Consider the following 27,583-nt stretch of genomic DNA (forward strand, 5'->3'; position numbering starts at 1 on the left):
CATTGACTCTACAATGCTAAATTGTTCTTACTCTCAGCATGAAAATGACATTCTGTTATACTTTAGATTTTTTTTCTTTTGAAAATTCAGCTGTCAATCCCAGTATTATGCTTTGATGGTGATACACTTTTTGTCTGAATTAAGATTTTTCTCTTTGTTACTGGTTTTCAGAAGCTTTATTAAAATATAACAGTGTGTAGTTTTCTCTTATATTTATCCTGGTTGAGATTTGTGACACTTCAGATATATGTGTATAGTTGCCTTTAATTAGTTTTATTTTTTTCCTGGTAAAATGTAATGTACCTGAAACAGCTTTTGATCTTAAATGCAAGGTTACATTTATTCTTGTGATATCTCATATTATATTTCCCCCATTGCTGTGGCCTGGCAAGAACTTTTGAGTCATGTGGAACCCAAAATATTAACTATATCTCTCAGTTATGTGCTATCTTCAAGTTTAACAAATATGCCTTTCTATTTCATCTTTTAAGTAATTGCTAAAAGGTTGAATAATAAGATATATGTAATATTGATTAATTACTAATGTTAATCTGGAAAGAAGTCGCTAGTGATATGTCACAGGACTCTACCTTTGGTTTTTAATTAGTTTAAAAAAATGATCAGATAACATCTCTCCTTGGCTAGTATATTTTTAATATTGTTTCTGTTTCATTTTACTTCTCTTCTCACATATTGAGAATCCAATTACATGTATTTTAGTATTTAAAGCATGTATTATTCATATTATTTTCTGCATTTTCAATTTTTTTTCTCTGTATTGTTTAGTTTGAATACTTTTCTATTAGTTTGGATAGTTCTACTGGTTGACTCTATCCATCTAATCTTCTACTGAATCCATTGTTGTGTTTCCAGTTAAAACATTTTTGAGGTCTACAGTTTCCCCTTAAACATTTTTTCAATTATTCATTAATAGTCTACATATATCACATAATTTCTTGAACTTTTTAATCCAATTATTTTAACATTTCTGAAAGCTTTATTCTTTTCTTTTCTTTTCCTATAGGCTTTGGCCTTTTGGTGTTGCCTTTGTATCCGCCTGATGACTTTTCTATTGAATGAGTGACATTTCATATGAAAACTTTGGGTGAAATCATTTGATGCTGTAGATAATGTATATTCTTCCACAGAGAATTTGCTTTTTCTTTGGCAGGCAGTTAGTATTGAGACAGAAAACCTCTATCCAGTCAGTAAGTGAAGATATTTGGAGCTGGGCTTCATCCTTTAGGAGAGCATGTCTCCTTCAGGCTTATTTCTGCTAGAGTTTGCTCTTTGGTGTTGCCGCTGAAAGCCAGGGTTGTTCACCTCAGGTTGATTGAATGGCTGCCCTCTGTTCAACAAGACTGTTCAAGTTCCTGCTCAACTTCTCATATTATTGGCTGTTACTTTTTACTCTCAGCCCTTAGTTGGTGCTTGCAAACTGCCAAAAGCTTTGAGAAGAAAAGAGGTGCTGCATGTCAGTGAACATCTGTCTTCTTTCCTTTTCTCCAGAATACTGGCCCTTCAAGTCCTCACTCCCTCATAAGCTTTCCAATGTTGCAAAGACATGTGTGACACTCCAACTACTCCATGGTTGTTTTGGGTGGGAGGTTTGCTCTGCAACAAGCTTATCTGTCATAACCAGAATTGTATACTATTTTCTAATAGTAAAACCAATGTACCATTCAGTACTATAATATTTAGTACTTCAGAGAAAATTGACACCTTTGGATATTTGCCAACCAAGACTATTTGGCTGAAATTGCACAGTTCTCTGGAAATGACTTAGGTCATTCCCTTCTTACTCTAATCTATCCCTGCTTGATCTTATCCACTCAACTGGCTTTAAACACTATGGCTATTCCAATGAATCCCAAATATGTACCTGTAACTGAAATATATCTCCTGAAATATAGATGTATAAATCCAAATGCCAAATGGATACTGACAGTGAGGTAACTCACAAGTGTTTCAAACTCACATATACAAAATGGAATTTCTCATCTTCTATCCCTATTTCCAAATGAAGCCACCTCATTCTCCTTTATTTCATAACTCAGTGAGCAATAGGATCTTCTCCTCACCTGCCAAGCAATGTACCTGGTAATCATCCTCAGTTCTTCTTACCTTCCTCATCTTCATATCTAATCACTCACCACAGTTTCGTATTTCAACTTCATTATTATTTCTGGAATTCATTCATTTTTCCCCATTCTTTTGTCCTCACCTTATTTCCTTGGAGTTCTAAAAAGTCTCAAAACTGGCTCCCCTGCTTCCAGTTTAAGAGCATATATAATTTCCACATTCTCCCAAGTCATCTTTGCAAAATAGAAACAGGGTCTTGTCACTCCCTTGCTTAAAATCTTTCAGTGATTCTCTCTAATCTTCAGGACAATGTCAAAATGCTCTAACTTGGTATGCATACATTTTATAATCATGAGTTGAGTGTGAATTAAAGACAAAATATATAAAAGATGAAAAAAATGTAGTTTGAAATTTTGTTATGGAAAGCAAGACCGAACCAAGAACTAGAGTTATAACTTTGGAAATTAGTCTCCTAGAGATGAAAATTGAAGTTGTGAGAGTAGATAATAACAAAGAAGAAAAGAACATGGAAGAAAAAGACAGGAGGATTGACGATATACATGGAGTGAAAGAGGGAAAATAGTCCTACAAAGGAAGCCAAAAAATTAAGTTCATTGCAGGCAGTATGATAAACAGAAGTCAAGTGCCAGGGTAGGGATAGGTCACTTATATGTGCTAATTAAAGCAAAAGGGCCAAGACAAAGATTGACCATATGTCCCTAAAGAGCTCTGAGAACAGGATAGAGATCCAGATGGAATTTTGAGAGGCTGCACTGGGAACAAACATTCATAGTGATTTACCTGTAAAGAGTAAAAAGACATGCGTAACCAAGAAGTTTATACTCCCCCCACCCCAGAAAAATTCCTTTGATGCCTACTAGATGTAGCCACTAATAGAACTGCAGATGCTAAGACTGTGGAGACTTCCTCCCTCCTCACCTTCCGCAAAGGCCAGCCTCAAGGGCCTGGGGAAACCTATTAACATCAGTGATGCTCTGGTCTCTGGCAGATCCCATTCAGAACCTTGGTACCATTTGTGGTTGAGCCCTCCTCTGCCTCTCACAGACAGCAGAAGTCAAGCCTACCTTCCCACTCTCCTTTCTGAAGAATTTCCTTTGGACTTGATTCCTATGAATCACCATCTCCCTTGCGTTTCTGTTTTATAACCTTCTTCTATGCAGTTTCTCCAGGTATATTTGTGCCTGTGTGAAGACCCTGTCTTTCAAAATCCCTTCCCAGATGATTTATTAATTGTGGTATCGTAATTATTCCCCATACTACCTCATTGGTATCAGCATGAGAATTCCTGCCTATGTTAAAATAATGAGCAGGTGCCAATGAGAAAGTTTTTGGCAGACTGTAGACTTTTATATTTTCTTAAGGAAACAAAAACTGAAATGCATTCAGAACATTGTTGTTTGTGCTTCTATAATAACTTTTCTAAAGTTTTCTTTCTCTTAATATTATATAACCTTTGGGGCGGGGGGTTCATTTCACAGCACTGAAGTGTTTCTTGACAGTGTCCCATCTGTCAGATGTGCACGAAAAGTAGTGGCATCTTTGCCTGCTGCTCTTCTGAGCACAGACAGAGAGATTTGTAGACAACCTTGCCAAGATGTGTGGGTGGAGATGGGAGACTGAGTCAGGAATTATTGGTGTATTTTCCCAGGAAAAGAAGGAAGCAAAAGTAACAATAAGGGGGGCCAAGGAAGTGAGGTGCAATGAAGATGAGAAAAACGAAAATACCTGGGGATTTCATGGAGAGTTTGTTTTACCCTTTGAGGACCACACCAATAGTCAATTTTCCTATGTGTTAAATCTACACACTGTAATGATTCTGGATGAATCCTTTCCTGCTTTCAAGATAGATTCCTCACAAGAGTTAAATAGAGGATACTTTCTATGTGTATTCAATGGCTTTTTTGCTGTTTTTCATTTAGAAAAATAGTTGTATTTCATCTTGACTCATTCATTTGTATATAATTTAAAAGATGTTAGCCAAATTTGTCCTTTCTTAAGGATTCTTTTTGGTCTAGAATATCCCACTTGAAACAAGTGTATTTACTTATACGTTATAAAGAATATTACAATTCATTAATGATTAAAACTCACCTCTTAAGTGACAGGGTAAGCACTTTCAAAGTCTTTTACTGACACTTTGTGGCAAAAGGTGGAACTACAGTATTTTTTAAAGTTGTTTTCTGACATGTTTTATATGGGTAATATAACAAATAACAATCAAGAAATTATCATCTTGCATATCTGTATACATACATATGTACATTAAATAAAGAACAATCAAGACATTGCATAATCATTTAAGACACTATCTAAATTACAATATCACAACCTACTACAAACAACACTTTGATTTCACAAAGAAATAATTTAAATTATATATTAAAAAAATCATGTGTTGGTTGTCTTTAACACTACCATTAGAACTGAGGTATATCCGAATAATTGTGTTTTCTTTCATTATTTTAGCTGTTCATGAGTTTTTTAAAAATCATAAAATGAGCAATTAAGATCATCCCCTGGAATTTTCATTCTGTATTTAGGAATTTTGAGGAACTTTATTGTTGGGTCAAAAATTTTGTTTCCCATTTTATAGCTCCTTTTTTCATGGAAAGTGTTTTTTTAAATTGTGATAAAGTATACACAATTTAAAATTTACCACTTTAACCATTCTTAAGTTTACAATTCATTGGCAGTAAGTACATTCACATTGTTGTACAACCATCAGCGCTATATATCTCTGTAACAGTTTTCATCTTGCAAAACTAAAATTCTTTCCTCTTGAGCAATTATAGCCCATTCTCCCCTCCCCCCAGACCCTGGCAAACACATTCTTCTTTCTGTCTTAAGGGATTTGGCTACTCTAAGTACTTCATATAAATGGAATTTTATAATCATTGTCCTTTTGTATCTGGCTTATGCCACTTAACACCTATATCTTGTTTTAATGTTGAAAAATTAAATAAATGTGAAAATGATTAAAATAATTTGATATATTTAGTACAGATGTTTCAAGATGTTCAGTAACATGCTAATTATATACCATGCACAGACTCTTCTTGATATTATAATATCAATTATTAGTTGACATTTTAAGACCTAAGTGTATGTTTAATAAAAGATGCAATCTCACCAACAGATTAACAGGATATCATCTTAGTTTAAATTTTTCCAAGTGCAAGGATTGATTTGAGAGAGAAATTCACTTTGTCCATATGCAGTGTGTTAGATACTAAAACAAAAGCCAGTTTATCATAAGTACAGATTGAAGTTGCAAAGGGTTTTATTGTACCAATATTTTATTTTCTTATTTGAAAGTCAGTTTAATCTTTGGCACATCCAATAACAGGTTACTTTTAAAGACTGTATCTCTATATTATGTTTTAAATCCCTCTCTGCATCACAGACTACAGATGCTGTCATACAGCTGGAGTCGGGTTCCATCTGTTGGTCCTGCAGAGCAAAGATGGGAGCTATACATCATCAGATTCTTACAGATGAAGAGATGATGAACCAAATGAGGGGTGAAAGAGGAAGGACTAAATGGACTTTTATCTTCTTGGCACCTCTGTATCTCAGAAGTCTTTTTTTTCAAAAAATCTGTGTTCAAGGTGGATTTTCATTCAATCTGCATCCCTGCCTTCTGGCATCACCTTTCACCCCCATGTGAACAACCATTCCTCACTTGTTCCTGATTAATGCAGGCAGACTTGTAAGTGCAGACTAACCACAAACTAACTTTAACATTGGTGGATCATGATAATTCAGAGAACCGATTTCAAAAATAGTACCAAGTTCATGTCTCACATCCTGCCAAGGCTCATCAGAAGGCAGTATATGGGGAATTGAGAGCCAAGAAAATAACTGGCAGGCAGCCAAGTTCTCTGTCAAATGTCAGGCCTTACTCAAAAGGAATGAGGAAAATAAATGCTCCATTCAGCCTCTGGGTTTTTTCTCTTCTTTTAAAGAACCTCATGGGTAAATGTACAATACCAAAGGCACCAACACGCTACAAGTGGATGAACAAATCAATGTTATGAATATTTATTTATTGCAAAGTAAGTTTTAGGCAGTGTTTGTGTTGGGAGAAAAGCTTTCAAAACCAAGAAGAGTAAGAGAAAGGAAAAGCCCATCTCAAAATGAAAAAGAGCCTTTGAACCAGTAGGAAAATAAGAAAAAAAATACAAATACCCATAACAGTCCATAATAATTTTAGAATGTGATTCATGATGAGGAAAGGTACAACATGTAATGTGTTTTTTTCCCCCTGTTTTAAACATTTTTTTCCTTTTAAAAAAAAATTTTATTGGAGTATAGTTGATTTAAAATGTCATGTTAGTTTCAGGTGTACAGCAAAGTGAATCAGTTATATATACGTGTGTGTGTGTGTAGGTTATTACGGAATATTGAGTAGAGTTCCCTGTGCTATACAGAGGTCTTGTTGTTTAACTATTTTGTATATAGTAGTGTGTATGTGTTAATCCCAATCTATCCCTCCCTGTCACCCTTCCCTGCTGGTAACCATTAGTTCATTCTCTAAGTCTGTGAGTCTGTTTCTGTTTTTTAAAATAAGTTCATTTATATCATTTTGTATTAGATTCCATATATAAGTGATATAATATGATATTTGTCTTTGTCTGACTTACTTCACATAGTATGATAATCTCTAGGTCCATCTATGTTGCTGCAAATGGCATTATTTCATTCTTTTTTATGGTGTAATATGGTTTTAAAAAAGAAAGAAGTCATGTTGAGTTAGGCTAATTAAGAGAAATTTCACGAAACCAATTTTTTTTGTTTGATTGGTTTGTTTTTTGCTTTTTTGTTTGTTTGTTTGTTTTGGGGGGGTAGGATTTAATTAGTTGAAAAGAGGATTGAAATGGAGTGTGGCCATTTCCAAAAGGAGGAATGGCATTAGCAATCGCCTGGCATGGAATGTTTGCTATAAAGTGAGATATCAAACTTATCCTGCAGCTCTGAGTATTTTATGGGCAGCATTGCAAGACATAGAGGGAAAGTTCAACGAGAACTGCGTGGCCACCTGAGGATTTTGTACTTAATTCTGAAGAAAAGGAGAGACTCCTGTTGAAATGAAAGAGTTAATATAACTGGAATGAATGGTATCACTGGATAAAATGGATAGGAGTAAAGAGAGGCACGGAGCAGGACCAATTATTAGGAGGTAGTTGCGACATCCTAGCTAATTATTACCACAATCTGACCAGGTATTTGCAAAAGGAATAGAAAGACAATTATAGAGGTAAGAGATATCTGAGGGATTTTAAACATAAGTTATCGGGGAGAAAAAGGAAGAATGTTATATTTCAGGGAGATATAAAGTCCAGGAAGAGAATATAAGAAAAGATGATGAATTTAACTGCATAATTTTGATATGCTACCAGAAGAAGTTTGTTTCCCTTATATCTTTAATATTTTGAATGGGGAAATGAATAAACTAATGGATATTTATTCAACCCAAACTGAGGAGATATGCACCTGAAGATGTGTGCTCAGTTCTGGATAGCTAGCTCAGAGATATCTGCTGGTAATCTGCAGCATTTTCACAATAAAGAGACCAGGGTCATGAGAGAGGTAATCCTGCTATTATGTAGGAAGGGTCTGCCAATGTTTAACCCAGAGAAACAAAGTCTTGGGGAACAGGCATAGTCATAATCTTTAGTATTTTGAATGTACATAATGTAAACACCATACTTAAGATATTGTAAATGGCACGGTAATATTACTTAACATAAAGTCCAAATTCAAACTTCTCCCATTATCCCAATAATGTTTTTTAGAATATTAATTTTTCCCTCTCTTTTTTTCTCCCTAAGATTTAGAGGTAAAGAAACATCTACACGAGGGAACCAATTTCTAGTAATTGTATACATGTATGATCTAAAAAAATGTGACTTGGCTATTAAGAAAGCTAACAAGATCTCAGGCTGTCTTAGTAGAGAAATATTAACGAAAGCAGTCACCCTGTTCTTTTCTGTCCTGGTTAGACTATAGCTGGAAACATGTGTGCAGTTGCAGATAGCTCATTTAGAGCCATCACTGATCATCTGTAGTGTGCTCAGAATAAAGGGATCAGGGTGATGTGAGATGTGAAACCGTGCATTGCACATGAGGGTTCTGGAGATATTTAGCCTCGGTAAGCAGAGGCTTGGGGAATGGTCATAGTTGTGGTCTTTAAATATCTGAATGGCTACTGTTATAGGTTGAGCTAGAAGAACAGAGCATCAAGCCACAGAGAATTATTCTTAAGCCTTAAAATTTAATGAACTTTGCCCTGCTGACTTGAAAACTTGCTTTAGACTGGTGACGCGCTTTTTCTTCCGATTTCTCCATTTTAGAATGGGAATATCACCCTATCCTTATCCCAAGATGGCATTTTGGAAGTAGATAACTTGTTTTCTAGGTTTCACTGGTTCATAGATGGAGAGGAGTTTTGCCCTGGGAAGGTCTATACCCCAAATCTCACCCATTCTTGACTTAGATAATATTAGGTGAGATTTGGGATTTAGAGTTGATGTTGAAATGGGTTAAGAATTTGGGGACCGTTGAGATGGAGTGAATTGTATTTTGCATGTGGGAAGAACACAAATTTTTAGGGGCCAAAGGACAGACTATTATGAGTTGAATTGTGTCTCCCCAAAAATATGTGAAAGTGCTAATCTCCCGAATATCAGAATGTGACCTTATTTGGAAATAAGTTCATTGCAGATATGATTAGTTGAGTTAAAATGAGTCATACTGGAGTAGAGTGGGCCACTAATCTAATATGACTGGTGTCCTTATAAGAAGATGCCATGTGAATACAGAGAGGCAGGAGAACACCATATGATGATGGAGAGAGAGACTGGAGTTACAGAGCTGCACCCTAGGGAAGGCCACGATAGCCAGCAAACCACCAGAAGCTGCGAGAGAGGCAAGGAAGGATTTCTCTACAGGTTTCAGAGGCAGCTTGGCCCTCCTGACACGTTGATTTTGGACTTCTGGTCTCCAGAACTGTGGGACAATAAGTTTATTTTGCTTTAAAACACCCAACCTATGGTACTCTGTTAAAGCAGCCCTGGGGATCTAATACAGGTACAATGCAGAAAAAAATAGATAAGGTTTATTCCTTGGGTTCCAGGAAAGAATAAAGAACCCATGAATGGAACTGAAAGGGAAACAGATATCAACTCAACATGAACAAGAACTTGCTGGTAGGTAAAGTCAGCACAAAATGTAGTCGAGGGCTTAAGCAAGTCGTAAATTCCCTACTATTAAAAATATGCAAGTAGAATGAATCAGGAATACTGCAGAGTTGATTTATGCATCAAGTTAGACTGAATGATCTCCAAGTCCAGAATTTTATGAATGTATGTTAAAGTCCTGCCAAAGAAAGGCTGGCAGCTGCCTTCCACCTTCTGCTTCAACGATAGATGCTGGTATATAATAGAATGGCATGCATAGTTTATAAGATTAAATCTAAGCTCGGCATTTACCAGCTATTCATCCTTAGGTAGGTTCCATAACCACCCGAGCCTCAGTTTTCCACATGTTAGACAGGGATATTAACAGTAATCATTTCATAGTGTTATTATGAAGATTAATAATTTAAGTTGCTTAGAATAGGACATGGCACGTAGTAAATACTATAGAAGTTTGGTTGAGAACCTACTTGTTCTCGCATTGCTTAGACATCATTCATTAACACTATCCTCCCATCACTGCCGTTCCTCACCTCCAAAATAGGGAGAATTGGGAGTCAAACTAGAATGGATTGCATTTTTTAAGTCTTGTTTTCTTTTCTAGATCCCAAATTGCACCATTTGGACCATTTATTGACCAAGTATCAGAAGTGTGATATTTTTTGTCAATTTTCTCATAACAAGCCGTGATAATGTGTTAGTCGACTGCTAAGATGGGTTTGCGTGTGTGTGTGTGTGTGAGCGTTTCAAGCGTTTCTGAGAAATAAATGATTCAGCAGCAGCATTTTCAGATAATAAAGACTATGATTTACCCTAATAAAGCTCACTTGAGTTTTTGTTACTTGTGTGCTGGAGTTAAAGGAAGATGCGAAGTTTTCACAATTAAATCCTCAGAAATTCAGGTATTTCATTAAATTGGCATCTGTTCGTGACTGAGGGTAATTTCAGATTCAGGAGCTAGTAAAAGCATTTTTCAGCCTATGAAAATCATAATAAACTGGTACATAACTGTCAAAAAGGAATCCTCACTCAGTGACTTAAATTTAACAAATGTGCTTTTATTTCTTCACTGCATAAGGTTACTAATCACTGCATCATTTCGGTGCATAAGTGACAGCTCTGACAGGGTAATGATACCCCAGGTAAATTCACAGTTCCTTTCAGTGAAGCAAACCCATCAATAGATGTGGGTAGCAGTGCTTACACCTATATAATTCTGAAACCAGTGATTATGTAACCTTTGGATACATCAGAGGTAGGACAGAGAATCAAAGAACTATGTGTTTTTTCCATAAAGAGAAGCTGAATGAGATAGCACAACTTTTACACAGGGGGATACACTGAAGGAAAAGGAGGAAGGCTTGGCTGAGAAAGTATGTTTCATCTGAGCTGATGTTTAGAGGCCATCAAGAGTAATAGAAAGGAGAGAGATTGAGTTTCTAGAATTTATATGTGCTTTTTTTAAAACTCCTTCATTTTCACAAAAGAAGGTAGCCAGTGTGGTGGAAAGACCAGCTCTTCACTTGGTGGATAAGCCGGTTGTAACTGTGGTTCTGTGTTTTATGAGCCATTTGTCCTCAACAAGTTCCTGTGTCTCACTGACATTATAATGTATAAAACATTGGTAATGATAAATTCCCTTGGGATTGTCATTGAAGTTAAACGACCTAAGGATATGAGCCATCCACTTCAGTATAAGGCAATAGTAAGGACTTTTTTTGTCGACTTTGTCTTTTAGCCTCTTCATCTCTTAAACGTCCCAAAGGCAGAATTTGGGAGCAGGTAGGGGTCAACGTCATGGATGAGGCAAACATTGCAGTTCATTGAAAGCTAGCAAACTCCTAATTCATCTCAACTCAGTAAATATTTCTTGAGTATTTGCTGACCACTGAAGGAGTAGAAGGATAAATCAAAGATTGTTCTTTAACTCCTGGAAAATGAAATTCAAAATCGAGTAAAAATAAACACAGCCTTATGATCCATTGAAAAATGTCTTGCAAGGTAAATGAACTGATTTTAAGCATATAGTCAGCATTCACACATATTGACCCTTTTGGTGAAAACACAGGACAGCCTTAAATTATCTCCCTTGGCAATATTTATTTGTGGATTTGCAGGGGTACCAATTAGCTTGATGGTGTTCCCTCATCAATAGTTATTTTCTTTGTTTAGTTACTGTCTTAGTCTGTCCAGCCTGCTGTAACCGAGTACCATGAACTGAGTGGCTAATACAAAACAGAAGTTTTTTTCTCACAGTTCTGGAGCCTGAGAAGTCCAAGATCATGACTGTGGCAGATTCAGTGGTCAGAGTCCATTTCCTGGTTCATAAACAGCAGCTTTTTTGCTGTATCCTCACATGGTGGAAGGGGCAAAAGATCTCTGTGGAGTTCCTTTTATAAGGACATAATATCCTTCATGAGGGCTCCACTCTCATGACCAAATCATTTCCCAAAGGCTCACCTCCTAATACCATCACATTGGGGGGTGAGGATCTTTCTATTTTATTGAGGTATAATTGATTTACAATGTTGTGTTAATTACTGTAATACAACAAAATGATTAAGTTATACATATATATACATTCTCTTTTTATATTCTTTTCTGTTATGGTTTATTACAGGATATTGAATATAGTTCCCTGTGCTATACAGTAGGATCTTGTTGTTTATCCATTCTATATATAATACTTTGCATCTGCTAACCCCAAACTCCCAGTCCATTCCTTCCCATGTCACCCGCTTTGGTAACCACAAGTCTGTTCTCTATGTCTATGAGTCTGTTTCTGTTTTGTAGATAGCTTCATTTGTGTCATATTTTAGATTCCACATATAACTGATATCATTTGGTATTTGTCTTTCTCTTTCTGACTTACTTCATTTAATTTGATAATCTCTAGTTGCATCCATGTTGTTGGAAATGGCATTATTTCAGTATTTTTTATGGCTGAGTAATATTCCATTGTATATATGTACCACATCTTCTTTAGGGCGGGGTCAGGATCTTAACATATGAATTTCTGGGGAGCACAATCATTCAGTCCATAACAGTTACTATTCCTTTTTCTTTCCAAATTAGTTTGTGTGGCCGTGTGGAAGAACCACCACATGAGGACGGTGACCAATTACTTCATCGTCAACCTTTCTCTGGCTGATGTGCTCGTGACCATCACCTGCCTTCCAGCCACTTTAGTAGTGGACATCACTGAGACCTGGTTCTTTGGACAAAACCTCTGTAAAGTGATTCCTTATTTACAGGTAATTGTTATTCACACTTTTGGTGTTCAAACTCAGAAACTACTGAAAAAGTATAGTCATTTTCAATTATAGTCATGGCCCCTTGGTAAATTACCTAGTGAGCTAAGAGAGAAATATACTTGCTTAAGGAACTGGTAAACTTAAGGAAAGTAATACCAGAGACTTAAGGAAAGTAATACCAGGTAAACAAGGTAAGTTCTGGGTAAAAATAAAGTGTCAGAATTCTCAAGTCATCAATAAATCCTACACAAACCTTTTACCTTTTTGGTCTCTAATTTTCTGATTATAAAATAAGGAACTTGAACAAATTAATGATTCAGCCTTTCCCAGTCCAAGTAATTGAGGACTGTCTGTTTGTATAAGTAGTCTCATTTAGTACTGAGAAATCAAGAGCTATATGATCAAAGCAGTACAGGGAACAGGTTTTAGTGCAGGTTTTGAATTAAACTACCAGGAATCTGGTAGAGAATCTTTGGAATCTTTATTCTGCCATTCACTGATTGTATGCTATTGAGCTAAATATGTAAGCTCTTTGAGATTCACTTATTTTAAAAGATTAAAAATTTTAATTATAGCTATCTCCTATGGTGGTTGGATTAGTTTACTTAGATAATTTATATGAACCACTTGGCATAGGGATTACTCTCTAGAAGATGATGACCTTATAAAAACATAGTATGTTCTCAGTAAACATCAGTCATGGTCATCAGAATTAGATGTTTTATTGTTCATTTCTGAAAACAGCTTTGCTATAACTAGTTTCTCTACAAGAAATGAAGAACAAACACTTCCAGAGAATAATTTTCTGATTGATATTCTGATAGCTCTAAAATCTTTAAAAATTTTCCCAAGCTGGTGTCCAGAGCCACAGTTCTAAAAGACACGGATTTCCTTTAGCAACTGGATAGTGAGTGAAATGGTGGCCACTCCCTACTGGTTCCCTTGACCACCCTCCACCCCCCGGTATTTATTCCATCCAGGCTCCCAGTTGGTTTCATAATATTTGGAGGAAATGACAATATGTTCCTGATAATGACAAGTTGGGGCAGTTAGAACAATTGAATCTAGATACAGACCTTACACTCTTCAGAAAAATGGACTCAGAATGGATCATTGATCTAAATGTAAAATGCAAAACTATGAAACTCCCAGAAGATACCATAGAAGGAAACCTAGATGACCTGGGGTGTTTTGATGACTTTTTATATATAACACCAAAAGCCTGATGCTTCAAATAAATCACTGATAAGCTGAATTCATTAAAATTAAAAACTTCTGCTCTGCAAAAGTCAATGTAAAGAGAATGCGAAGGCAAGGCACAGACTGGGAGAAAATATTTGCAAAAGACATGATGATAAGGAATTTTATCTAAAATATACAGAGAGCTGTTAAAACTAAACAGTATGGAAGCAAACAACCCAATTAAAATATGGGCCAAAGACCTTAACAGACAACTCACCAAAGAAGATATACAAGTAGCAAAGAAACATATGAAAAGATGTCCCTCATCACATATCATAAGCAAAATGCAAATTAAAATAATGAGATATCACTGCACACCTATTAGAATGGCCAAACTATGGAACACTGATAATACCAAAAGCTGGCAAGGGTGTGGAGCAACAGGAACACTCATTCATTGCTAGTAGGAATGCTGCAAAATGTTACAGCCACTTTGGAAGACTGATTTTTGTTTTTTACAAAATTAAACATAGTCCCAACATATGATCCAGCAATTGCATTCCTGAAAATTTACATCCACACAACAACTTGCATGCAAATGTTTACAGCAGCTTTATCTATCATTACTAAAACTTGGAAGTAACCAAGATGTCCTTCAGTAGATGAATGGGTAAACAAACTGGGGTACAACCCGATAATAGAATATTATTCAGTGATTAAAAGAAATGAGTTATCAAGCAATAAAAAGACATGGAGGAACATTAAATACTTATTACTAAGTGAAAGAAGCCAATCTGAGAAGGCTATGTACTGCATAATTCCAATAATATGACATTAGGAAAGAAGACAAAACTATGGAGATAGTAAAAATTATGAGTGGTTGTCAGGCGTTGGAAGGGATGAACAGGCAGAGCACAGAGGATTTTTAAGGCAGTATAACGTAGGATATTATAATGTTGGATACATGTCCTTATACATTTGTCCAAATGTACAACATCAAGAGTGTACTGATTATGGTGTGCCAATATAAGTTCACCAGTTATATCAAATGTACCACTATGGTGGGGGATGTTGAACATGCGGGAGGCTATGTGAGAACAGGGGGTATAGGGAAATCTTTGTACCTTCTCCTCAGTTTTGCTGTGGTCTTAAAAGTACTCCAAAACTAAAGTCTTAGGAAAAACAAAAGTTGAGAGAGACCAAAAATAGCTCATTATTAGAAATTATATAAATTAAGCTTTTGGATCTGAAATGTTACAAAGAGATCTTTATCTCAATAGTTCTTCAATGACTCATTATAAACAGAAATAATAAATTTTTAGGTCAGACCTCACTGATAGACTACTAAGTGGGAAATGCCATGAAAGTTATAAGCCTCGTTGCAAGCATTAAGTTTAACTGCAAGGTTAGTTTTGTCAGTTGGCTGAAAATCATGAGTGGGTTACAAAAATAAACTATTGCAAATTTTTTTGAGAGAAAGAGTACATTGAGCAACAGAGAAAAATACCACCATAGAAAAAAATCAGTAAGCAATGGGTCTTATGATGTTTACGTGGAGACACTGGGAAAATCATAAATAGCAGAGAATTCTAATATGTCACCATTTCTGTGGTGTTTCCAGAAAGCTTTTTTTAAATTTCTCTTGGTTCCAGTAACCACCCAGGGGGAAATTTGGGGGATCTTCTTAAGTTTTAAGATGGCTTAAGTTGCCCAGAATCTTTTGTTGACTGAGTTGTTCTCTCTGCAAACCAGAAGTTTCCCTGATGGAGAGTGGGGTGATGGAGAGGGATGCATCATCCTGTAATAGGTGCAGCCCTGCTCTAATGCACAGTGATACCTTCTTATAGACTAGGTATTCCAGATTGTCTTATGTGGATGCAAGGACAGATTGAAAGTAATATGCAACTATGAGTGATGCAGGACATGGGTCTCTCTTAATGTTCATTATGACAGTACTCTTTCCAGCAGCACAACTTAACAAGTCTTACAGTTGAAAGAACATCTTCATCTCTTGATAGCTTCTATCTGCTTCTCTATAAAGTGTCCAGTTTAGTCAACTGGACTAAACAACAGAGGATCAACAGTTGATCCTCTTCTCCATAGATCAAGGACAAAACTATTGATAACCACAAGATCTGACCCATTCATTACCTCATTCAACATTACTTCTTGATGGAAAGTTGTAAATGCACAAAAATATTGAGGCACTGGTATAACTCACATCTCCAAATTCTCTCAATATTTATTGTCCATTTTCCATAGAATTTTCCCAAATAGAAGGAATAGGGCCAATGTGCAATAAGCCAATCATTTGAGTAGTTTTTTTTCCCCTTAATTGTGATGTTCTGAAACCAATGGTCCCTCATATGATATTTATGTCCTACTGAGTATTTAAAAACATATACAAAACACCCAGCCAAATTTTAAGGTTATTTGGTTGCATTTAAGATTCTTTGGACATTTACTAATTTCCTATTATTTATATGTTCTTTTTCTTCTAAATACAATTCAGTGCAACTTTTAGATTTATGAGTGGTATGCTGTAAGATTTCAGCAAACTCTCATCAATCTTAAAAATCTCACAAATATAATAAAACTTAGTTAAATAATTAAAATGTCCCTTTTATATCTTTAATCACTCCATAGGTCCACTACCATTAACATTTGTTGGGCTATTTGCTGAATAATTATCATGAATTTCTAGAAAAAATATAAAATACTTCACTTTTCTTCTCACACGTACAGGCGGAGTTGCCTGCTTTTTCAGAGTGACTTTTTTTTGTAACTGCAGAAGAAGTTCTGCACAGGAAATGCCAGGAAAAGCAGAACCAAAGCCAACTGAGTTTTGGGTGTTGGGTGATGGGACAGACTCCCTCACTCTCTGTCACACTTCTCCACCTTCCAATCCATTAATGCCTGTCATCCAAACTTGTGATTTGGCAAAATTTCCATTTCTACTTGTCATGGATCTCTGAGTCCCTTTTGTCACATCTATATGTTAGCGTGAAACTGAGTCCTCTACCAAAGAAAGTTTCCCACGTTGCTCTGAACACAGGGTACTCATAGGATGGGTGCAAGATAAAGCACCGACAGCAAAAGAAAGTTCACATCATCTCACTTCACTCACAATGTTCATGATTCGCACTACATTCATTTCTCAAATGATTTATTATCAAGTTGACTTGAGCTAATATCAAAATCTCAATGAAAAAGGCACCTGGAAGTGCACTCCTACAAGTGAAAAGCAACAACAAAACTCTCATTTATAATCACTTATGATAAGGTGCAATTATATATCCCCTTCAAGAAAATCATGTAAATTAGATGATAATTGTATACTAGAGTATATTATACACCAGCAAATGTAGTACTCAAACAGTAACTATTAAATCACTGATGGTCAAGGGTCCATGCAATGGATTCTACTGCTAGATTAACTGAGCCAGCATGTTCTCTCATGAGAAGGCACAGCACCCTGGTTCACTGTTGGCACTGGACAGCCATCTCTCAAGTGCACTGTTTTGAATTGATTATTACTATCTAACAGTAGAGGGAATTAATAGAAATGACTTCAGAATTTGAACCACACTACTTCTATCCCATTCACCCATGTTGATTAGAATTCATGAAAAGTAAAACACTAGGTCTTGATGAGCATTTTACATTTCTAATTGCTAGAGAGCATAAATATAGCCCTGGCTCAGCAACTATGAAAGGTCAACTGTTCAGAGCTAGACGACCACTGTCCTATTCCCAGGTTGTCAAGGGTATGGAAGGGCCCTGTGTGCTTGACACATTCTCAGGGAAGGAATGGAGGAGAAGGGGACATTTGAGAAGGAGGTGTGAATGCTCTCTGAGGCAGCACCAAGGAATTTCCAGGTTCCATCAACCAAGCCTTCTCTGGTAGAGTTCATCCCTTTAGGATTACACCTAAAATGAAATTAACCTCCAAGAATTTAGCATAGTTTACACTTTTATTTGTAATTTCTATGACTGCACTTCACCAAAAAGCAGTCTGTTCCTATTAAAAGCTAGAACTCCAAGCTCAGGAATAGAAAACAATACTAATAGTATAATGACCATCATCATGTCATAATCATAATAAGGAATAACAAACACTTACACAGCATTTCTATACCAGCCCTGGGCTAGGTGTTTCACATCTCAACTGACAGTTCGTACAATTCCATGGACAGCTACGATTATCATGCATTCTCACACAGATGAGAAAACTGAGGCATAGAAAGGTTAAGTAACTTACCCAAGATCACGCATTTAGCAAGTGCAGTGGGGTACATACCCAGGAAACCTGATAGTGGAATTGACTCCAACCACACTCTGCTGTCTTTTCCAAAGAGGACCAAAAGAATCAGAGTTGACAAGCGTCTTATCCTATCATTTCACTCATTTAATAGAAAACCAAATGAACAAACAATAACCCATCCACATTTTACCTACAGCTCTTAAGTAGGGGACCCATATTGTGCAGCTAGCTGGGAGGAGATGAGAATGGATATGTGGTCTTAATGCTTAACCCAGAGCCTTTCCTTCTGTGCTGGGCCAGCCCTTAGATCCTTCTCACTCATGTGTACCTACAGTCAGTGCATCGACAAGGAAGGTCCTGATGTAAGAAGCAGAGAGACCTGCTCATTCACATTTTATGGGATCAGTACAACTAGGACAGAAAAATATAGAAAGATGACTGTGCCATGTATATTACCTTAGATTGAGGCTTATGACTATTCCTTAATTCAAAAAAATATTTATTAAGCACGTCAAGCACTGCATCAGGTACTGTTTTGTGAACACAACAGTCCCTCCTGCCATTGGTCTTTGTTCCAATAGAGAAGATAAACAGTAAATTCATGAATTAAACAAAATAATTGTACTATAAATGTTGAGAAGAAAATAAATAGAAATCTGTAAAAAAAAAAATAACAGAAAAGAGCAAGAGGCTTGTTTTTAAAGAGAGAGTTTTGAGATAATTGATTTTGTCAGAACCAATGGTCCAATCATCTAGTATAGAATACACTAAATATAATTACATAAACTGATCATGTGGGGATAAGCATGCTTGACATGTTTCTTTACTATTTTCTTAAAGTTCCAAGTTAAAGTATTGTTTGTGGTGCTATTATATAGAAATCTGGATTGGGTGAACCTATTTGAAATTTAGAGGCAGGTCGCTTATTCCAGCAATGAGCAAACTATGGCAAGGAGATTCATATAGAGAATTATATTTTATCGTGACTCATGCCTTTCTTTGAGTGCAACATGTTGGAAATGAACTAATGTACAAATAACCTTGATTATTTAAAAATAGGAAATGAGATACCTATAATTCAAAAATGCTAATTAAATGCAATTTCAATCAGTTTCTTGTATGATAATTTAAAAGAAATACATGTCATTGTATTATTCTCTATAAGTGACAGAGAATTTTCCAGTTCAGACTAAACATATATATTTTACTATTTTTTCATTCCAAGATAAGATTTCCCCTATCAATAGAAAAATTTCAAGACAAAATCATGATTGTCATTATTTAAAGAATGCCATATTATAGATTAAAACATTTAGCATAAAAAAAGATTGCAAGGCTTGTATAGTACATTTTTATGTTTAATGGAAAAAAGGTATTCTTTTTCCTAATACATTTCTAATATTATCTTTTGGCAGAGTTTTTTTCTTTTTTTAATAGAAAGCACTTGCGTGAAATGTTTTTTGACAACTTTGTATCTGGTTATCTGTGTGCCTATGTTTCTGATAGGGTAAAAGTACTGAGAGTGGTCCATGTAACACCCGGTGCTTCCCTTGTACTACCTTCTTTTCTTCTCTAGACTGTGTCAGTGTCTGTGTCTGTCCTCACACTGAGCTGCATTGCCTTGGATCGGTGGTATGCAATCTGTCACCCTTTGATGTTTAAGAGCACAGCCAAGCGGGCCCGGAACAGCATCGTCATCATCTGGATCGTGTCCTGCATCATAATGATCCCTCAGGCCATCGTCATGGAGTGCAGCACCATGCTCCCTGGCTTAGCCAATAAAACCACTCTCTTTACAGTCTGTGATGAGCACTGGGGCGGTAAGTCCATTGTGGCCCTTGCATTTATATGACAGCTGCAAGTTGAAAATCTGATTTGCACAGTCCTTGTAAAGCTGGCCTCGTGTATTTTATTGGCAAGGGTTAATATCGTTTATTTTATAACATGGTAGAACATAGTATTGCCTCAGGTGTCAGGTTCCCTAATGGGCTTCAAATACAACTGGATTTTTCATTTTAAAACCATGTCTGGCCTGGGAACATGGATGTCTTGCCCATGGACCTATGCTCTTCTCTGAGTCAGATTAGCTACACACGTTTTCTCTATTCATAATATAGTAAACTGATACATTTTATCACTGGCATAATTATTTTCTGACTTAAGAATTACACTAATTATGAAATTATGAATCTTTTTTTGGTTTCCCATCTGATATGTTCAGTGGTTAAATTTAAACAATCAAGTTTGGAGGTCTTATGCCCCTTTGGTTCAAAACTCTCAGCAACAGTCTTTGAGGTTTTTCTGTAATAGTGGAAACACCTTTATCAATGCCTGGTGATGGCACAAATCTGGACACAGCGAAGCATGAAAGAAAATAAAATAATCCTGCATTTCAGCACTAGTTACAAAATTATCACACGGAATTTAAAGGAAACAATCTGTTCTCTTCTGGGTAAGTATATTACAATGGCTCATATTTAAACTGTAAACATTAGGAAAGCATTTGTTTATTGGAAAGATGTATCAACAGAGGCAGTGCACGCCAAGGATTGTTCATGGACCTGGTATTTTCAAGCATATGAATCTCTGAATTCATGTTAATTCCTACTTTGATTCTTTTATTGGAACACTGAAAAGAGGAAAATCAGGAACTGAAAAATTAGGCATATGTTTTCACCAGAGCAAGATAAAACTCAAAAGACACTGAGATTATTCCATATGTTATCCAAAGACCTATAATAATTAAAATTTCAAAATTTGCTTTATCTATTACTGTAAATATTAAATACTCCTTTTAAAAAATGAGATTTATCCTTCCTTTCAATTGCAATTCTTTTGCTGTATTTCTTTCTGGATCTTCTCCAGTTTTTCCCGTTTCTCCATTAACAATGAAGACCAAAACAAAATGAGTGGAAAGTTCCAGAATGATAGAAATATTTCTTAAGTGTCTTCAGTCCCATTTATTTAATGTTCAAACAACATCTTGAGTACTTAGGATATGCCAGAAATTGTGCCAACCTGAAGAGAAATAGACTCTGCCCAAGGGAACACGTTGTATATAGCGAGGCTGAAATGCAAATAAATAAAGGTTTATAGTGTGATTAATATTTTAATATACTTATACACAAAGTGCTAGGAGCACAAGTGAGAGGACAGACTCAGTCCTGGCCATGTGAACAAAAGTTTATAAGGATCTGCTAACATTTCAGCAAAGCATTAAAGATAAGCAGGGAGGAAGCTCACGGGGCAGTTCATTTGCTCAGGGTTTGAACTCTGTTCTCTCAGAATGAACTTGTTTTGCCTTTTGATTTGACTATGTCTTAACGTTTAAATATCTCACTTATTTTTCAGTTTAAGAAAGACTTTAAAAATGTGGAGATTCACTAGCATGAGTGTGATTCTCTTTCAATGTACAATTTAATAATTTGGCCAATTAAATGACGATAATCTACTCCAAAAAAAAAAAAAAAAAAAATGAGCAGGGCTTTTCCAGACAAGGAAGAGGGAAAAGGGTGTCCTAGGAAGCAGGATAACTCACACAATGGGCACCATCCCTTGAAGAAGAAAGGAAGAGAGTCCAAACTTGTAGTTTCTGGAATGCAGTCTAAAGAACTGTGTTTGGGAAAAGGTGGGCTGGGGGCCAAATGTGACATATCTCTTGTTATTATCTAATTCCTATGCAATGAGTTATATTTGGAAAAGAGCCTAAAGATCTCTTGATCCGAATGCTTTAGTTAATCATGATGAAACTGAACCATAAATTAAATTATTTGCTCAATATTATGAAGCAAATAAGCACATTTAAATCTAAGTGTTACCGAACCCAGGTTCGGCTGCTCACCACTCAGAAGTCAATACTCGAGAGGCAAGTGTCAGTAGAAAGGAAAGGTGTGTTAATCAGAAAAGCTGGCAATCTGGGGAGAAGGTGGACTCATGTCCTGAGACCACCTCCAAAGATTCTGCTCAGCCCTGACAGTTTTTGAAGGGAAAAAAGGGGGAAGAATCTCAGTGAATCATCTAGGCAGGAGTTTGGATTCTGCATCATTCTCCATTGAGTGCAGGCTGGCTGACTCTCTCTTCTTTATCTTGCCCATGTGGGCTGCCTGCAGGATTGCTAAGGGGGCTGTTGGGGGTAGAGAGCTAGTCATTCTTTAACTATTTAATTCTTCATTCTTATTTCTTTTAATCTAGGAAAAGAATCCACAGGTTAGGCAAGGCACCGTGTGTGTTCAGGAGAGCATAAGTCAGGAGTTAGTTTCAATTGCCTAGTGATCTCATTCCTATAATTAGACTCTTTTAAGGTTAGAGGGGAACAGAAATGGGAAAACAAGAAAGGGGCAAAAGAGCTGCTTTCAGAAGCTTTCAACTCACAAGCTGGGATTCTTTAAGTTTACGGAGATGGTAATTAGATTAAAATTCCCACCTATTATTCAATATGTGTCAGTAGTATTTTCTCTAAAGTATTTGGGTAATTAATTTCATTTATAAGTCTGTGTACTGATTTTATAAACTTGTCCTTTTTTTAGTGTTGCCCTGAATGATCAAGCTACATTAACTCCCATGAGCAAAAGGATTGCAGAACTAGGGAATCCGGTTAGTCATCATGATTAATAGCTGCATCATTTTCTAATTAACTTTGAGCAACAGATATAAATATATAAAAGGCATCCCAACCTCTCACATTTTATTACCTAAATATAGAAGGGATATTTTCCTTAAAAAAAAGAAATTATTGTCAAATACCTAAAAATCTAAACTCAGTCTTCAGAAGTCATTTAGGAAAGCTATTTGAAAGTGATTTTATATTAGCGTATTATTACTTAAAATGATTTTAAAAGCTAAGTGATACTGAATTGAGTTGATCATCCACAAAATCAAGCAATAAAATCTATGAAATAAGTTTTTCATATATTAAACGAAATTATCATAACTTCATGTTTTTAAGAAGAATATGAAAAATGAAAAGCAGGTTCTTATTATTCTGCTCATTAGACATTTAGTTTATTTTAATGATTTTTACATTAGCATAAGCTTTGTTAATATAAGCTATTTATAAATCTAGGTTTAACTTAAAATTTTAAAGCTTGGACACATATGTGATAGTCACAACTTAAAATCACCATAGAAAATTATATTTTACAGGGTTAGCTCTCTAAAGTTCAAACATCTTGAAAGTCCGTTTAGTCCAATTTTTAAAAATTTGTTGTGAAATATCTTTTATTTGCGATTAACTCATAAACTGATTTCTTATCTTTATCCTAAGTTAAATCAATGATTTGGTTATAAAAGTAGACAGAAATATCATTATTGTCCTACAACCAATACTACAATGTGGAAAGAGTCAGTAAACTATGTGGTCACTTGATTCATATCTATCAAATAACTTTTGGAAAAGTCTTGCAAATGCTGTCTCACTCATGGTGCAAAATAACTGAGAACTCCATCTTACTGGAAATAAGACCACAAATATGTAATATTTTATGGATACATTACTTCTGCAACTCATTATGTTCATCATTGCCTATGGCTTGTTCAAAAAAAGACCACAAATTGTTCAGTTCTTGGCAGACACACTTGACACTCAAAAACAAATAAAATGTGTTAATATTTATTTTAATGATGTTTAAATTATGTTTTTGTGTTTGTTCACTGTTTGCATCAATCACATCAATTCACACTTCTGAAAGTTTAAAATTCTTCCAGAATTATAACCATACCTTCTTGATTGCTTGGTTTGTAAATGCATAGTTTCACAGGATAGATCCTATTGGGAGAAATTAACTTTCTTTTCCCACTCAATCCAAGATATGTTTTAGCAGTAATTCATCCAACTTTTAATGAGCATGTACTGTTTGTCAAACATTGTTTTGGATGCCGGGGATTTATAATCTCCCTTGTCTTGGACTGTACTGCCAAATTATTCTTTGGTGGTCTGAAAAATAATAATAATAGTGGAGCCCTTCCTTATATTCAAGCTAATTATGGTATCTGGCCTATTATGAGATTTGGAAAGTATATACATATGTGTGTTTATTAATAGGAACATTTATTGAAAACACTTATTAGGGAGAAATAATAAAATATATTAAAGATTCAGATAAACTTTTATGGATACATGAACTTGGAAAAGACTGTCCAAATTGAATATTTGGAAAATTATATTTAATTTAATTTTCCATTGAATCCTTGAGAGGTGTAACATGAAGGAGAAAATGTTTGTCATTTTTAGATAATTATATTAACATGTTCGCTCTACAATGGACCTTAACTCACCTAAGAGAAGTTAAGCTTTATCTATCTAATACATGACATTTTTCCTTAATCTCTGATTTCAAAGACTAAAGAAAGATCCACATTTGCTCCTTATTTGTTGGTTTGATATACATCCAAGAATGTATTCAGATTATGCCTATTCATCAGTTGAGTAGAGACACGAAATTTTAACGGCTGTCAATCTTTAAAATGCTGTTTTCTAATTTAGGGAATGCTTAAGTGAACAAATTTCATGTAGCTACTTTCTAGACATATGAATGTCTTACAATATATTAAAGATATTGCTTTTCAAGTGCAGAGAAACTCCAAAGATAGCTTCAACACATATAATTTAAACTTTCAATGGCATTTCTGGGTTTTCAATTAGCTTAGACTCTAAGCATGAAATGAGGAATCTAAGACGATCATGTTTCCCCAATTATCTATAATAATCTCTTTATTAAAACAATCTATCTTAGCCTGCAAGTGTAATTTTGCTTGATCAATTTTTCTCTGTGTTGGTGTTCATTATCATAATATGCATTTACCAGCCAATTACATATGTTTCTAACTATTTATAAATATACCAGTTGCAGAGTGAGCTTTCTTTCCCATCTGTTTAAAACTCCAGACTGTTATCACAGTGATGGTAACCATCTCTGCAGTTTAAAAATAAATGACCTACCAAATCTACCTTTCTCCACTCACTCAATTTAATTGTCTAATGCAGACATCAGGGATTCACAGGTATGTAAGCTTTAAAGGTATATTTTTTGTGGGAAGCTTATACGACACTTTCTTCAAAACAAATAGAAGTTCAAAGCCACTCAGGTACCTGGGAAGTGCTGAGGTCACTCTCCAGCTCCTTTGAAATTGGCTCCGCAAACGCTGAATGGCACTTTGAATGCTGTGGCACTTCAAAGGGAAAGGCTGTTTGCTATTCCTCCAGTCAGGCTGCTCGGATTCTATCACTTTTTATGTAACTGGCTTGTTTTACAGGATAAACTTGAAAGGAAGTTAGAAACTGAAGCTGATGAGCTAGATGTGAGCCACCTGGGCCCCAGAGAAGCTAAAAATGACACATCAAATTGTTCTCTTAGACCTCCTGGTAGCACACACACCCTGCTGTGTGCTCCAAAGATTGTAGTGGAGAAAAACATCTGTCTGAGAAAGAAGACAGTTTTAGGAGTAAAAATAAGAATATTAAACTCTAGAAGACAAGACTATGAAATCAATACTGTGGAGGATATGTTGACTTACTAGAACATATACAAAATTCCTCTCTAAGTTGTGCATGTGTGTTAATGCATGTACTTTTAATAAAAATGAGATTTTTAGGGTTCTTTAAGGTTAGATTTCAAACCAATATGGGTATTTTCTTTTTTTGATATCCATCTTACTTATCAGGAATAAGCACATATAGGATTGTAGTGATTGCTTATTTATCATTAATTCTATGTGCACAGGTAATACGTATCACATATTGATATGAGGATATGTTGATATGTTTAAAATATATTCAGTAAGAATTCAATGAATGTTCAATAATTGTTATCAGTCATTATGGTCATCATCATAATTATTATTGGTTAATCCTCAGTATAAATTGCTCTTACCACGTTTGATCACATAACTGAGTCTTCATGCTTCTACATATTTTCTGAAGTAACAAAAATAATAAAATCCATGAAAGTGACAACATTATCCTTCCATAATAGTGTAGAACAAATCCCATTGCCAATATCAAAGTCAAAATAAGTAACGTAATTTTTAGAATTTAAAAAAAAAACCTTTGTTTTATTAGCATTTAGTTAGAATTGTATCAAATTATTGGCATTTAATATCCATGGTATCCATTTAGGATATATTGTTTCTTGTTTTACATTTAAGTAAAAGTAGCTTGATCAGTGTGATATATTCAAATACTAGTTAAAGGGAAATATCCCTTAAAGTGTTTTAAAAGTCAGTAATGGATACATTTTAGAAAAATTAAAAATTAATATTAAGCCACAGTGACACTCAATTGATTGACTCCTTATAAATGCCCTAATCTGTGATATGTATTACCTGTGCACATAGAATTAATGACAAATAAGCAATCACTACAATCCTATATGTGCTTATGCCTGATAAGTAAGATGGATATCAAAAAAAGAATATACCCATATTGGTTTGAAATCTAACTTTAAAGAACCCTAAAAATCTCATTTTTATTAAAAGTACATGCATTAACACACATGCACAACTTACTTAAAGAGGAATTTTGTATATGTTCTAGTAGTCAATAAAAATAATCATTATCAAATGTTTGTTGTTTTATTTTTCCAAAACCTTTCCGAATTCATATTTGGAGATACAACTGGGAATATTTTCTCATCTCTCAAGAGAGAAATGAAGAGGAATCAACTTAGTTTACTGTCTTTTTCCATTTTAACAAAAGCATTAGCAATTAAGTTTTGATTGAGTAATGTCCCTCCTTGCGAATCCAAGTATAGGACAATCCAAACTAATTTTTATTGATTAACCAGAAGTAATTAAGAGAAAAAAAGGTTTTTTGATAAATGAACACTTGACTGGATAGACTGTAGTAGCACAAATTAAGAAATGGCTAATTGTTATTCCTCTCTGAGTAGATTACATGACATTAAGACTTTGCATTTAGTACTTAAATGTCAGTAGTTAATATTATAAATCATTTTCCCCTTTTGTGTATATAACATAACAGTAAAATCATATAGAAGGTAATTTTGAAGGCAAAACATTGACAGATGTACTTTTAAAAAGTCTATGAATTATAATATTTTATTATTTTAACTTTCATTCCAGGTGAAATTTACCCCAAGATGTATCACATCTGTTTCTTTCTGGTGACCTACATGGCACCACTATGTCTTATGGTGTTGGCCTATCTGCAAATATTTCGTAAACTCTGGTGCCGACAGGTAAGTAATTTCAAATAACTTTCTTGTGTTTTCTTTAGGATGTCCTTAAAAACAAAATTTAAGAGTGAATTGAACCAATGTAATATGCTTAGCAAAGGATTGTGTGTTCTTCTAAAATAATGAGGCCTTAGTCATGAACATATGTCTAGGCATTTTTTAGGGTGATGTTTAGGGAATGTTATTTATGAACTGCCTTAATGACTAAATTTTAAACCTCTGTGATTAATCGACTTGATTTTTGTCTAGGAATAATATTGTAAATTTTACTTTTTATGAGAAATAACAAATAAAAATTCCTTTAAAGTTTCCTGAGACTGTAAGTAAAGATGTATGTAATACATTTTTGATGAGATGTATGTAATACATTTTTATTATAGGGTTAAATCTCCA

General features: G+C 35.1%; 1 protein-coding gene across 1 annotated transcript in view; it reads left to right on the plus strand.

Annotated features, from left to right (window-relative positions):
• The first annotated feature begins 660 nt into the window (after positions 1-660).
• HCRTR2 (hypocretin receptor 2) overlaps positions 661-27,583 on the plus strand; it is a 44,445-nt gene continuing 17,522 nt past the window's right edge. The window contains exons 1-3 of the mRNA XM_082414386.1: positions 661-12,553; positions 19,576-19,819; positions 27,078-27,193. Of these exons, the coding sequence (XP_082270512.1) occupies positions 12,404-12,553; positions 19,576-19,819; positions 27,078-27,193 (510 nt within the window). The 5' untranslated portion in view covers positions 661-12,403. The remainder of the gene's footprint in view (positions 12,554-19,575; positions 19,820-27,077; positions 27,194-27,583) is intronic.

Source organism: Balaenoptera physalus (genome assembly GCF_965194825.1).
Source record: "Balaenoptera physalus genome assembly, chromosome: 11".
Taxonomy (NCBI): Eukaryota; Metazoa; Chordata; class Mammalia; order Artiodactyla; family Balaenopteridae; genus Balaenoptera; species Balaenoptera physalus.